The following is a 16,199-nucleotide window of genomic DNA, read 5'->3' on the forward strand; positions in this document are numbered from 1 at the left end:
CTGGAATTAACAGATGTTGGGTAAAACCACTTGATTTTTTTATGCATTGTTTGCATAGTCAAAATAAACAAAAAAAAATGAAAACCCAACTCCTTTCCTTGTAAGATAAAAGTAATTGAAGAAAAGAATCCAGATACAAGCAAAATAAAGCTAACAAGGCTTTCAGAACACGCATTATTATCTATATATAGGTCTAGTGTCTGAATGTGTGTCTCCAAAATACTGCCATCTGTTGGCAGCGAGTGAAATTACATTTCTTTCTCTCTCACACATGCACAAACATAGAGGCAATCACAAGGTAGCAGACTAGCTTTCAAAGCATTTGCTTCAAGCGGGCTTACCAGTTTCTAATAATCAATATACTGTACAGTATCACTGCGATATATAATTTGAATTTGTCCTGGACCACCAACCCAGGGCACCCCTGCAAGTGCTCCGCGGCACCCCTGGGAGCCACGGCACACAGTTTGGGAACCACTGCATTTATTGCACATATAAACTGTACTAGAGTCTATGAGGTAATGGACAAAAAAGTTTATTTTAAGGACAACCCTAGGACACTGCTTGGGGATTTGGAGAGAACCATGAGCTCTAAAGGGTCAGTAGTTGCAAATTAAGACATTTTTGCTGTTTAAGCATTGTTATCACTAATAAGACACCATAAAGGTTACACAGCCCTGTACAAAGAGCAGAGAGAACATTAGTACAGTACAGGGCAGAGCATTTCACTATAGGCGAGATGTAGCAGACACCATCACCTACTGTAGTTACATGTGAGAAGATCCGCCATCATTTAGCTCTTCCGATACAGAGCTTTCCCGGTGGTGCAGCTACTGCTAGCTTTCAGACCCAGTTGTTGAAGTGTGTATTGAGCTTAAGGTGACCATACACCTACAGATTTATCTTCAGATCTGGCTGGTTGGAACAAAAATCTGGTAATTTCTGAATGACAGTTTGTCAGTTTTCCAGCATTTCCAAGCAAATGATCAATTGTCATTTGCTCTCATCCATAACCATATTTTTGTTCCAACCAGCCAGATCTGAAGATAAATCTGCAAGTGTACGGCCACCTTTAGTAATGGAAGGGGATCCTGTAGATCCCTTTCTGAGATATTTTGTGTAAAGTTGCCCATAGACTATTTGATGATGCGTTTTGGTATAAGTTCCAATATCTGCTGTTGACTCAGGGGGTTACTCAGGTTATTTATTTATAATATTAATATTATAATAATAATAATAATAGTAATAATAATAATTTATAATATTTATTTACACTATAGTATTTTCACTGGTGTGCTGCTGTGGGCTTTCTAGTTTATGCTGTTTTTTGGAGGGTACCGCATCCCGCACCTAGATATACAGTAGCGCTAGGGACCCCCAATATACAGAGAAGCCTTGACGACTGCATGGGGGCTTAAATCATACATTTGCGCAAATATATGTAACCAATATCTCTAAATTCTATTATCATGTAGTGTTCAAGACTGGTTACTAATACCATTCAGTGAGCTGAGGGAAACCATGGATTGTTACTCAGTAATACCCCTCCCTCTCATGCACCTGAATGGTATTACTAAGCTAATTGAGCATCTACCACTATCTAAACAGCTATAATTTGCATAATATAAAATTATACAGAGCAGCTGATTGGTTGCCATGGGCCACTTGTCCTCTGGCTCAGCTCTCCTCCCTTATCACTGCTTCATACTGTACATCTTCCCCTAAAATTGTGCAGAATTTACAATATTCTTTTACAAAATTCTTATATTTTTCAGCTGCCTGAAGACTGGAACATATACAAGGAAAACCAGTATTTGAAAGCTAAAATAATTAACTCTTCATCGGCTGAGCTTTCTCGGAACTTGTCTTGTAGCGTCCTCGGTGCGCGCTGTTCGCGGTCTTGGTCAGAAGTTCCCAGTAGAATAGCCGGATTGAAGTGAAGCACAAGTGAAGAAATAGTTCTACCTCCCGCTTGCTTCCTTCTCGACATTTCTCTAATATTGTTACAAATCTCTTGTCAGTTTGTGACATTTGTTAAGTGATAAATTTAAAAAAACTCCAGAACAAAATTACATTTTTAATGGGGCTGAGAAACAAGTTATCAAAGGTTACACAAAAGAAATGAGGCACTAGATGTTTACTTATTACAGTGGGGATACGCTGTCCCCAGTCTAACCCAGGCAGACAGAAATTGTTGTCACTGTGAGTGGCCCCTGCGATTATGTTCATACTGGTGTCTTCATCAGCTGCTCGGCAAACCACGGCTTCCTCAAATTGTTCTTCTTGGCACATTTATTTGCTGCTGCTATTATTGCTATTATTGTTTTCTATTATGATCATTAGTCTTTTATGTTTTGTTCAGCTAAATGCGTTCTCCGACAGTCATCCATTTTGGAATTGACGTATGAAACGTCCCTTCTGTATAATATTATACGTATATATATATAGAATTGAGGGGTTAAATAAAATAACACTACCTACAGCTTCGTACCTTCCTCGATAGCTACAGCTTCTAGTTCAGTTCAGATTGCAGTGGGACTGGATTTGCAGGTCTCTGGGGGTATTATAGAGGTCATGCTCTATGGCTCTTTTGCCTGAGCAGATTCGCTATCAAATCAGTGTCTTGTAGCTACAAATGGATCAAATCAAAACAACGGAAACAACGAAAGCAAGGACAACAGCAGAGTTCAAATATTTCAACATAGTGGACTGAAAAAATAAAAACATCTAGAGGGGAAATTTACTAAGCACCAGTTTGCTGAAAAAGCTTAGATTTGGTGATCTCTCCAGTGATATTTTAATAGAAAGGATACAGATGTGTCATAGAAACATAGATATGATGGTAGATAAGAACCATTGGCTCATCTAGGTGATAAAAAAAATGATAAAATGGAGTGTGATAAACAGCCAGCCAATCAGCTCCTGCCTACCATGTCACAGACTGTGTATGAAACATGTCAGGCAGGAGCTGATTGGATGGTTGTTTATCACTCTCCAGGTTATCACTTCTGAAGAGGCAGATTTCCACTTTTATTTCTGAGCTCGGAGGGCCTGATTCAAAGTTCACCGCAGGAATGACCATTTCTGCATCTACATCAACTCTAATCTTGCTCACAGTGTCCAGCCGCCAATCCCAATAAAACTACGTCCAACAATGCAGTCACTGGCATCTGCATGCCCCATAAATAGGGTCACACACTGCTGTTTTCTAAAACACACTCCCTTACCACCACCAAACACTTTCCCTAGGCTGTGTCTGGAACCGCAGCACCATCGCAGCAGAGGCATTTTCCAGCACCAATGCATAAAGAAACTATCGGACAGCTGTGACTGAATTGGACCAGCCTACAAGGTTGAATCAGACCTATCAGCATTAAATACAAACATTAAGAGCAGCATGTTAGGCTGGACACATAATTGCTGACAGCCCTGCAGCCCCGATGCTTCATCTTCTGCGTCAAAAGTAGTTTCTTCTGTTACTTTGACAAAAGGCAGCAGGAAAGAGGATACAATTCCTTGACTTTGTGATTAACCCCAGTAGGTTTGGTTATATAATATCTTTGGATGTACACACATGGGTCGTAAAGGGTGATTGCCTTTATCGGTCCGATGCGCGCTCCCGTGGATCTTTAGCTGAATCTTCTGATATCTTACGTGCTGCACGAAAGATCAGAGGATTTAACAAAAGATCCATAGGAATGCACACGGGATCTTAAGAAAAATCTTTGGTAAAGATGTGCGCTTGCCTGAAATCTTTCGTCCAGGACGGACAAAAGATTTCAATGCTAATTTATGCGCACATCTTACGATCGCAGATCTTTCTAGTGTGTGGGCACCTTAATAAGTCTGAGTACTTCCTTCTGACAGTATCTTACCCCAAGGAGATAGACAGTATTGTTAAAGACACTGGCCCTTATTCTGATTGACGCGTACTTTACCGCATACTTTCGGATGGCGTCTTTACGGCGTCTGCGCATGCGTGGAGAACGCAACGCGCATGTGCCAGGCCTTGACTCCGTACCAGTTCGGCCAAATCCCTTCCCAAACTGTTCCCCGCAATCAGTCGGGAAATATGGGCGTATTATGGGCGTCATGCGGAATGACACATGGGCGTAGTTTCAAAGTGGGCAAAACGGGGCGGAAACATGGGCGGACACGGGGGAGTACACTTATGTTGGGGGGCGTACATTCGGATACCACTCCGAATGCACGCGATCAAAAAGGGAAGAAATGTGCGGTGTCCACAAGTGTACTATTGCTTTGCGGACACCACTCGTTCATGCGGTAGGCGAACGGACCGCCTAATGACTACAAGCATTAACACCTGAACCCAATAGAATCGACTCCTTTACTCATTACTCACTAATAGGACGCTTGTCAGTGCTTTAATTGAAACCATTGCTGCTTCAAGGAAACCGTACTAATCCCCCACATATGCTGTACTTGTCACACACTTTAAAACTGCTAACAATGGACATGACTGAATATTAATACTAGCAATACACATGTGTATTCGACATGTACTCATGAAACCACACATTTTTGGTAAAGTAAACAAATTTATTTCTATACATGTCACAGTCAATGCCACTGTGATGCAATGACCAATGAGGATAGGTAATTGAATAAGTGGGTCATGTGATGTATTGCAGAAGATACATAATAGTGGGTTGTTTGGCGTAAATACTCCGCTTACGGGCGGTAGCACCGCTTGGCTCCCGTTCGGATGCGGTATTTCCGAGCATACTCTGTAATACTCTGTAATACCGTGCAGAATCGGAGTGTTTCTCCCGCACACGCATGGTTTGTATGTCGTCCGTAAACACGCCCTGTTCTTAAAGAGTGAGTCCGTCCGAATGCGGAGGACCCGTGGGCGTTTCTACGGACGATGGCCGCACGCGGCAAAACACCGTGGCGTGCGGACCGCTCCGTAAGAATGCGGGAATATCCGCACCATTCAGAATAAGGGCCACTATGATACAGATTTATCTTTGTATATATTTAATACAAAGTGTCCAAACAAGAAACCTGGTTTATTAATTGATTTATAATAACACAATGCACAATCAGGAAGCCACTGTTTTTTTTAAAACACATCTTATCCTTCCCTTGTCATCACTAAGTACTTTATGTCTTTATGTGTGTTTGTCATATTTCGCTAATTTTAACCACTGAAATAAAGGTTACATTTTAAATGATCATATAGGTGCACCGTTAAAAGACAATCTTTTTTTTCTCTTTTGCTAAAATTTAAACACACCTGCCACTCGCTACCTGAGCTTTTCCTAAATGATCTGCTCTCAATAACTATTTAAACAATCACTAAATTCACAGGCTCTTAAATGCACTTGAGCCTATGCAGTCCTCGTTCTATCTTACTGTAACAATACCAATTTATTGCCCCCTCCCTCAAACAATCCACAGGACTATGTATTCATTCCTGATTTACGCCCCTTACGTTATTTGTTGTTTTTCCCTTCTTATATACTTATTACTATATTACTTTCCCCAGCACTAATTGCACCATGTCCCCTCACCTCTAATTTCCATTGTTCCACAACTCATTTACAGCATTTTAGATCAATACTACATTTTTTGAATGAAGACGGACCCCACACCCCATTATTACTCCAGCATTTATGGACTGCATTGTATATGAGTGACCCAGGCTTACTGACTGTAGCAAGCCCCATTGCCTAAAATACTAATTGGGGTGCATTCAATGCTTTTTGCGAGCTGTCACAGCTCGCACGGTCAGTATTCAACTGACCCTCTGCGCACACTGCAAAAAACCCAGCGATGTGGAAACAGCGTGTGTGGCCACTAAAACTGCAAGGCTCATGCATTAGCCTCAAGCCTCGCTGTTTGGGGGAATCCTCGCTGTCCTCTGATAGGGAGGATCCCCCATGGAATGTTGAATATGGTGAGCGACTGGTGCGGAGGTTAATGGCGAGGGTCGCTGCTTCTTTTCGGTGATCCCCGCCGTTTAACCCCCTCGCCGGCCGCATTGAATACTTATCATTATATCCCCATCACTCACTGACAGCATTTTATATTTCCCATTATTACACCCCTCAGTCAGTGACTATGACAGTGACAATCGGTGAGTAGGGGGGGAGGGCATACCTCCTGGCTGTCCTGATTACAGAGGGACAGTCCCACTAACCGGAGACTGTCCCACTATCCCTCCTGTGAGTGGCAGTGCCCCCTGGGTGGGAGGGGGGCAATTGGCACGAGACAGACATCACCGCTGCTCTGCAGAGCAGCCAGTGATTGCTGATCAATATTGACACCTGAGCACTTGGACCCACAAATAGTGGACCGCGTATGCTCGCCATACTCCGGGCCAGGTGCCTTGCTTTGCTATGACTGCACACAGGCACACTTTACCATTCAAAGTATAAAACAAGTCCCCATGTGGAAAAAAATGCATGTTGGCCTTTTCATGTGTCGGGCAAGTTCATGTCAACCTTTTGTCAAGGTCGACCTTGTGCATGTTGACTGTGGACCTAGACATTGGGCGGTATTCAATGAGAATTTTGGCGATGTGCAGTGAATCCTGTTTAGGATTCCCTGCACATTCGCCACTGCCCGCCGCGTTCCGGAGCCTCGCCGGCTCCAGTATTCAACGAGTCAGGGGCTCGCTGCCCCTGACCGGCGAATTTTATCTCCTGCGGCGATGCCGCAGGGAGCCTGAGGACGGCGGCAGGCAGGGAGATGGAAGTCTCCCTGCCTGCCCCAGAACGTTTGTGGGGGGGGGGAGGTGGGCTCCCCGGGAGCCAGGCAGCACAGGCTGCCCCCCGGGCGAGCCAACAGGGGACCAGGTATTCACTACACCCGATCGTGCATATGTAATGATCGGGTGCAGTGAATATATGAATATCTAATGAGCGGCTTGGCTCCCGGCCCCCTGCTGGCTGCTGTGTAAAAAAAAAAATATATATATATATTTTTTTTTATTAAATATATATTCATGTGCTTACAGCACATGAATAAAAATAGCATGCCCCTCCTCAGAATAAAATTCCTGATTTTTTGACACCAAATGTAAAAAACAAAACACTTTATTTTAAAAGTTCACATTCCACTTCACCATAAAAAGATAGCGAAGGATAAAAACCTTGAAATGTATTCGCCATCTGGTCATTGAATAGGGTGAATCACCGTTTTAGTCAAAAAAAAAATCGCCGCACAGCACGAAAATAGCACAAAATCGCCATAAAACATGGCGAATCAGCCTCATTGAATACTGCCCATTGTCTGTCAGGCATATAAATACAGGTGCTCCACCGAATATCCGTCACTTCTATTAATCCAGTGGCAGGGGGGAGTTAGGCGGCAGGAGGGCTCAGATAGGCTTCAAGAGGACACAATTAGGCTGCAGGAGGGCTCAGTTAGTCTATAGGGGTAGATAGGCTGTGGGGGGTAGTCAGGCTGTGGGACGTTTAGGTGCTGCGGGGAGGTAGGAGTTAGGCTGTGGGAGGGCACAAGTAGGCTGCAGGATGATTGGTCAGGCTGTGGGAGAATACGGTTTAGGTAGTCGTGGGGGGAAATCGGTTGAGACATACTACCAATATCCACAGTGCTGGAATCAAGGGTGCCAGAGTATCAGTGGTGTACCTGCAGGGCCAGTGCAAGCCATCTCAGCTCCCCACCACTCACCTGCTCAATGGGGGGGGGGCTGAGATCCTTTTCACCGGACCTGCAGGTAGACCACTGATAATCTGGCACCCTTGGTTTCAGCTGCCGCTGACCTGCTCCCAAGCGCCGCCCTACAATGGCAAATGCCTAAAGCTGCCTAGTGGTGGCGCCGTCCTGGTCTACCTGTAACATTGAAACCACCTTAATGTTCAACAAAGTATAGCAGAAGGTGTTTGGTGAATTATATGGTTATTTCAAAAGATAGAAACAGCTATCTGCTCGCTCGATCCATCTGCCTGCCTGTTTGTATACATAATTACTATGCCCATATAAATAAATATATTGAGTCAATTTGTGGAACAAATCCATTTCCTACGGTTCATGCCTGTGAAAAAATGTGACACTGGCAGACGGAGAACATTCATTTGCCGTACATGGATGTGCTCCATGTGCCAATGTCAATTTTCATCACTGACTCCAACTGCTCTTCTCCTGCCGGTGATTGAATAACACAGTATTTACTATTGACACAAGATGTAGCTATATCTTTGGGTCAAGTTTATCTCTCAATAACACAAATCATATTGATGAAATGTATGGAAACTGATGCCAGAATTTAGATATTCTGCTGATTTAAAGCATCAACCTCTATTATTTCTATGATATCCTGGACCCAGTGCTATAGCTCTCGCAGAGGGCGTATAATCCCAGCACACAGCTGTTAATGACCTTGAAATTTGCTCAGCGCAGCGGATGTATAATTTGGCCAGCGCTATTATGGGTAGCAGAGTAGCATGTGCTGTGATTTTGAAAAAAATGCTATAAAATTGAAGGTCGGTAACGAATTGTTTAATCTGTGAAAACTAATTTAGCACTGTTTTTTTTTTATACCTTACATAAAAGAAAATCCATAAAAAATCCTATTGTCTAAATTACATAGAAACAAACACATTTGTAAATAATAATAATAATAATAATAATAATAATAATATAATACAGTATCTATCTATCTATCTATCCTTACAGGGGCGTAACTAGACATTTAGCACTGGGTTTTTCTTTTATACCTGATGTAAAAAAAAATCCATAAAAAATTTCAAAAGAGCACTCACCAGGCTTTTATTAAACGTGTATACGTACAAATCCTTTTAATGGTAGATTATATTAACATGTAGTGGGTCAACGTTTCGGACACCATCATGCCAGGACCAGGCAAACATGGCAAAGATTCAGCAGAGATATATAAATATATTTCTTTACAGAGAGAAAGAAAGAGAGCAGGAGAGAGAAAGAGAAAGAGGGAGGGAGGGAGAGAGAGAGAGAGAGAGAGAGAGAGAGAGAGAGAAAGAGAGAAAGAAAGAAAGTTGTCTTATGCTAGCCTGACAGTTCATTATCATAAGGGGGTTTGTCTCTGAGTAAAGAGGTGTGGATTCTTTTAAAGTTGGTGTTGTTTGTTTCAGGTTTTGGCTGAAGGCCCCCATACTGAACATCTGACCATTATTTCCAAAAATCCCCTTACCCGCCAAGAACTGCCAATTGGAACTGTGGCCAACGGTGATTAACATTCCAAAAAATTCTTCATCTTAAAAATACCTGCTTTGCCAATCCTGACCAGTGGCGGCACCAGAGGGCTGTAGCACAGTCCAAAATTCAAATAGGGGGACACACCAACTGCCACTCCAAACACTGCCAAACCTTAAAGCCTTATTTTACCTCTTGAACCGCAATTGATCTTGACCATTTTCAGGTTGGAATTGGAGAATCAAGATCTTTAAACCCAATGAATACCACCGATTTCCCAACCTGGCACAGGGGTATCTGATAAGTGTGAAAACACACTGCAGAAGTATGGGTGGTCTATATATATATATATTTACGAACCCCATCCCACACACACACAGTTTTTCTGGCAGCAGCAAAGTGGCCTCTGGAAGGGCATGGGCAGCTCATTTTGCCCACCACAACCCCCCCTTCCCCCACCGACTGCCTCCGCTGCGCTGAACAAAGCAGGTCCTGGAGCGCAGGCTTGTTTAACCCAGGACGCCGCCTACCAGTTAAAATGCTGCACCGGCTTTTGAGTCAATCAGAGCTCGCGTACCGGCAGCCAATCAGAGCACTGATTGGCTCACCAGCTGGTGCTGCATTTTAATTGGCCGCCGGCATCCTGAGTTGAAGAAGCCTGCCGCCCAGGACCTCTGGGCTGCAGCTCAGTGGAAGAGAAGATGGCGGAGCAGGAGCCAGGTTAGGGTAAATCAAATGAGGAGGGGGAGGGGCCCGGACTGGAAATTAGTCTCGGGCCCCAAAATTCCTGATGGCGGGCCTGCCTGATTGCATGTCCATGTGCAATTACACCAAGTAATCAGTTCAATGTGTGTGATGCTGGTGATGTTCAGTTTGTACCCGTGGGGAACCACCAGCAACCGCCCACCACATTTGTCTCTGTAGGGTGAAAAACTATTTTTTTTTTTAATGACTCAGAAAAATAAAACCCATAATTGTTTTGACATGACAATTTTGAAATCTTAGTAGGAGAATGTATTCACCACATAGCGTAGAATATCCAAGATTATGTTTTTCTATGCAAATCACAAAATACCCTCAGTTTACATTTTTGTGTCTGACACTTACATTACCTTCTAGGCATCAAAATCCCAATAGACAGACGGAATATCTTTGTTTTGCTATTTTAACAGGCAAAAAAAACAACCCCTGATTCATTTAACATAATGAGAAATAGTTTTCCTCCTAGTGGGATAATGCAGATGGAGAGTTATGTCAGGGACGTTATCTGGAGTGGAATTGCTTACCAGCAGGTGATGTGCTTGTTTTCTTCGCTGGAAGTAAACTCCTGCGGGGAACGTTTGTGCTGCTACACACTTCCAGGACTGTCCTAGTCGTACCCTTGGGGATCTCCTTTGATGGTAAAATTGTATTTTGGGTAGATTGCTCTTCATTTGTGAAGCTTGTGGCGGCTGGAATTAAAAACAGCACAAATTTGGAATTATTATATCAAAATGCTACAATATTTTGTATGTAAGATTTTAAGTACCACAGCACACAATTCACCCACTCAGCATACTCATATTTATTGTTCAACCCAGCATATCAGCCTTTTGTCATTTATTGTAATACATGGGAGGGCTGGGAAGAGGTGGGGCACTGTTATCTAATACATAAGGGGAGGGGCACTGTTATCTAATACATGAGGGGAGGGGCACTGTTATCTAATACATGAGGAGAGGGGCACTGTTATCTAATACATGAGCGGAGGGGCACTGTTATCTAATACATGAGGAGAGGGGCACTGTTATCCAATACATGAGGGGAGAACTGTGAAGAAGCGGGGCACTGTTATCTAATACATGAGTGGAGAGATGGGAAGTGGCAGGGCACTGTTATCTAATACATGAGGGGAGGGCTGTGAAGAGGCGGGGCACTGTTATCTAATACATGAGGGGAGGGGCACTATTATCTAATACATGAGGGGAAGGACACTTTTATCTAATACATGAGGGGAGGGGCACTGTTATCTAATACATGAGGGGAGGGCTGGGAAGTGGTGGGGCACTGTTATCTAATACATGAGGGGAGGGGCACTGTTATCTAATACATGAGGAGAGGGCTGGAAAGTGGCGGGGCACTGTTATCTAATACATGAGGGGAGGGGCACTGTTATCTAATACATGAGGAGAGGGGCACTGTTATCTAATACATGAGGGGAGGGCTGGGAAGTGGCGGGGCACTGTTATCTAATACATGAGGGGAGGGCTGGGAAGTGGCGGGGCACTGTTATCTAATACATGAGGGGAGGGCTGGGAAGTGGCGGGGCACTTATCTAATACATGAGGGGAGGGGCACTGTTATCTAATACATGAGGGGAGGGGCACTGTTATCTAATACATGAGGGGAAAACTGGGAAGAGGCGGGGCACTGTTATCTAATGCATGAGGGGAGAGATGGGAAGAGGTGGAGCACCGTTATCTAATATATGAATGTGCAGACGTTGGATGCAAATGGTGAGGTTTAGGATACAGAACATTTCTGCCTAGCTCTGCCTAAGCTGATGGATCTTTTGAAGAGCTAGCTTTGCATTAATTGGGCATTACTTGGGCCGCAATATTGAAGTAGTGTAAGTTGGAACTAACAAATACCGCCATCAACTGTTCGCTTGAACTGCAAATATTTCGGCCAGTGGTCACAATGATAATATCTTTTCCATAGGACACTTACACATTGTAAAACATTATGGATGGACAATTACACACATTTGAGTCTTTATGCTGGATGCGATTTCCTTTATCTTTTATTATTAATAATTTAATCATGTTACAAGGTTTTGTTTAAAATGGGGGAGAAACAAAAATGATCACCCAAGGTAAGTGACATAATTTTATTAATAAATATCATACCATGATTTCCTGCACACCATGGCAACACCATCTAAAGATGAATTAAAAAAATACTAAAGCACCTACAGTATGCATATAGAATGTACTTACAAAATGCTGACACAGACTAGACATATGCACCTAGCTATGCTTGAGTGGGAATGAACATGTCCATATGTTATTCATTTTTAAATAATGTAATTATTATTGATTCTTTGCACATTTCACCCAAATCAGCCAATCACTGAGCTGTATCAGTGTTACTTGGTTGTTTTCATATTTGTTTCGCTGTTCTGGTGCTAAACCTTATTCCTTCGCCCTCTGGGGAGAGATTACTGATAATTAAAAATGAAGATGTAAAATTCTACTTCAAGTTCAATTACAGGTTAATGGCTCCTCACTGATGACAATTTCCACTCTTTATAATTAATAGTTTGTTATTTCCTGTCCATATCAGTGGGCAAGTGGCAAAATGTATATCATAGCCTTCAAAAAGTGATAAAGTGGAGAGTGATAAACAGGTAGCCATGTCCTTGACAAAGAGTGACCCGCTCGAAACGCATTGGAAGCCGGTAGCGTGAGCCGGAAACACGCTACCCCGAACTTCCGGTACAGCGAGCCGGACAGAGGACCGGGAGACGGATACGCAGAATACAATCCTGACAGCGCCACACTGAACCTGACAAACGGTGGAGAGGTTCTGTAGGGACAGTGTAGGTTTGCAGTCACATGCGTGATCCCCGGAACCACAGACAAAACACCTATATAACTTACTCCTAAAAGGATCTGTAAACATTTTAACCACTAATCCCCTTTTTTTCACAGGCAAGCACATTGTTCTGTTTTTATATTTATTTCTATTTCACTTCTTTCTATTTTTCGTGTACTACCCATATCCTTTATTAATACAAGTGCTTTAAATACCAAACAACTACTGTCCACATCCAATTAAGGCTGCTGAAAATGCAAGTGCAGTGACAAACCCCTATCCAGCTCCTAACTGCCATGTTACAGTCTAGGTTTGGAAAATGTCAGATAGCAGCTGATGGGTGGGCAGAGGACAAGCAGGGGGCGGACAAAGGAGTCTGCATAGCATTTTATGGGTGTGCCCGCAAAAACGGTGGGCGCACTCATAGAAACGCTGGTCGTATCCCTTACAAATGCAGGCGTTCCCATTCATCCTCAGGGCAGGCGGGTGATGTAAAGATCACATGATGTAAACACTCACCCCCAATTTGTTGGAAAGTGTTTATCTGAAAAGTACAGTATAGTCCTACTTCTGAGACCATAGGCTGGAAAAATCATTCTATAGTGAGCGGCCATCGCATGATTTCCCCTCGGTGCAGTCGCATGCAAGGCCGCCATCAGGGGGGTGCCATAGGTACACTTGTCCAGGGCACTGCTGCCCTGAAGAGAGGAGGGGAGGCGGGGAAAGTGTCTCACAACCCCCGCTGGACTTCAGCCTCCTTCAGGCCACCCCCACTCATGTGATGTGGCCTCCCATGCCCCCCAAATCCGCCACTGGGCACCAGAATGATGTCTTTAGTCCCTCACATTGATTTTATGCAATATATTGTGTTTATTAGGAATAAATAATGGAAAGAGAGGACCAGCATTCTATAAATGAAGGAACTGCATGCAATTATATAAAGTCCTTTATCCTGTTTTAGAATGAGAAGAGCCTACATGAATGATGGTTCACATTAAATTTAAATTTGGATTCCTTTATTATCCTCAGCTCCCGATTTTACTCCAGGTATTGTGGGCATCCAGCTGAGCGCTTTGTGTGCAGGATATTATCAAGTCTAGAGAAACATAGCTTGGGGGCAGCAATCTATTCCACATGAGGCGCCACCAAGACAGTGATAAAGGTCGTATTATGTGGATAATAGGGGTAGATATGAGTTCAAGATACAGTGAAAACAACAACATAATAATAATAATAGCAATAATATAGTATTGCAGTCTTTTTATTGTTTTGTTCATCTCACATTTTCTATTTTGTCTTGTTTATTTTCACTAGAATAACACAATTTGACCTTAAATTCACATTGTTCTTGATACAATTGTTTTATTAATTACACAGAGGAATTCTGTTGTGCATGATAAGAGTCTCATTGTGATACAATTCCGTACACAAACATTGCCAGTTTTGCAGTGCCCCTCTACTTTGGTGTAAGGGGAACTATAGTTGTGCGGACATTGCTAGAAATTGAATACCCCTAAATGGAGTATACCTTTATTTGAAAAGTAGCCTTAATTCAAAAATATTCAGGAAGGTATTCAATCCCCAGCACTATTTTCAACAGGAGAAATAGTGCCCTCTGCCTATTCAATGCTGTAGTTTCCGACTACAATGAAGGCGGATCTGGACAAAACAGATCCGACTTTAAAATCTGTTGTGGTTTGTCGAATTCACGGATGTTTCTCAACAATCCACAGACGTTTTTACCGGCATGCCCCATTTTAGCAACTCGACAGGCGGAACATTGAATTACGCCTTTCGAGAAATTGTCGAGCCGAGAGATAACGGACCTGGATTCTGACTGTTGGAACATTCCGAGAGTCGGAATCCAAGAATGAATACCCCCTAAGCCTCAAATAAATGCATAAAACTATTTATTTTTTGTCTATGACTGTATGTATTAAAGAGATTTAAATAGCTAAATTAGCATAAATTCGGCAGCCAAATACGAATGGCTTCACCATCGAAAAATACGAATCAGGAGAATATGGCAGCTTAGTATTCTTCCCTCCCATTTTCAGGCCAATTCCGGTCATACCCGTTCGTACACAGAATCGTCCGTAATCGGCCTTCTTAGGAAATTTCCCCCATAAAGTAGAATAAAGTTTTGTACAAAGTAATAAGTCTCATCTGGCAATCATTAACTCCCAAATCCTGCCAATTTAGCCTGATCAAAATTCCAAGCAAACTTTGGAATCAATTAAACCATGGCTGAAAAGAAAATCAACAAATGAGTTGTATGCCCTTAGAAACAAATTGAAAGTATTATTTATATAGAGAGATAAGCTTGAATTATGATTCTTTATTTTCAATGAAAAAATAAAATCTGTACTATTTTTTGGGGAAATTACAGCAGCTGGGGATTATTTTCAAGAGATTTGAAACATTTAAAGTTTAAACACTGAGAGAATTGTAACAATAGTACTGATGAACATATTTCGGAACTATTTTAAGCTTTCGATGATAAACTGGGCAATAAATCCTTTTTATATTCATACATATTTAGTTTGTTTAAAAAAAAATATATTTTTACACACTACTGTGGGCCTTACCGAGTCTGTTGCCACAACATTTCACTGTGTAAAAATGAACTTTGGCTCACTTAACATGCATAAAAAATTGCAACCAACTGTATTTATGTATTACTATAGCACCAGTATATTGAACTGTTTCAATTGGAAGCTGGGTACATATCAGTGTGATCCAGGAAAGGGTGGTGGCGGGGGTTTGCACACACTTGCCAGTCCCGGCAGCAGCAACAGCGATGGGGGGGGGGGGGGTGTCTACGCTGCTCTCGATAGCAATGTCCTCCATCATCCTCCTGCATGTGCAGATGGCAGAGAACATTGCTAAAGGGTTGCAGGAGCATGCATCTTTAACAATATAGTATGTACACAAAATATATAGTGACAGCACTTGCCGATATTGTGAACAATATCGGAAAGTGTGTTCACAATGTCATTCTCCTGTGGCACCGCCAAATTGCCTAGTGTGTACACACCATAAATGTTACGTAGACTGTGAGGGACTAAGAAGGGGTTGCTGTGCTCAGATAGTAGTCAAATAGACTGCAGCAAATGACTGTCCATGCAAATTACTTAGTGGTACCCTGGCTTCAGTAAACATAAACAATTAGGGAGATTTGATTTAGGCTGCATGACAGCAGGAGATAAGAAATTCAAATGGGACTCTCCCACAGGATCCAGGAGGGTAGGCAACTATGGTATAGCAGTGATGGTGACGGAGCATGAAAAAACTAAGACTGAGGTGGGGGAGATTTTTCAGCCCTGAAAATTAACAGAATGAAAAGGTACTATATAAAGGTATGAAGGTGAGGGGCAAGCCAGGGCCGTCTTAACAGCAGTGTGGGCCCCTGAGCAAATCAATGCACTAGGGCCCTTACCCATTCTCCCCTACTAGGGGTG

At 42.7% G+C, this 16,199-nt stretch overlaps 1 protein-coding gene across 3 annotated transcripts in view; it reads right to left on the minus strand.

Moving 5' to 3' along the window:
• Window positions 1–16,199, minus strand: part of MTUS2 (microtubule associated scaffold protein 2) — a 443,851-nt gene that overhangs the window by 130,446 nt on the left and 297,206 nt on the right. For all 3 annotated transcript variants that reach the window (XM_083169852.1, XM_083169851.1, XM_083169853.1), the window contains exon 5: window positions 10,449–10,613. In XM_083169852.1, coding sequence (XP_083025978.1) covers window positions 10,449–10,613 — 165 coding nt within the window. The remainder of the gene's footprint in view (window positions 1–10,448; window positions 10,614–16,199) is intronic.

The sequence above is a fragment of the Crinia signifera genome, chromosome 2 (assembly GCF_055691185.1).
Source record: "Crinia signifera chromosome 2, ASM5569118v1, whole genome shotgun sequence".
NCBI classification, from domain to species: Eukaryota; Metazoa; Chordata; class Amphibia; order Anura; family Myobatrachidae; genus Crinia; species Crinia signifera.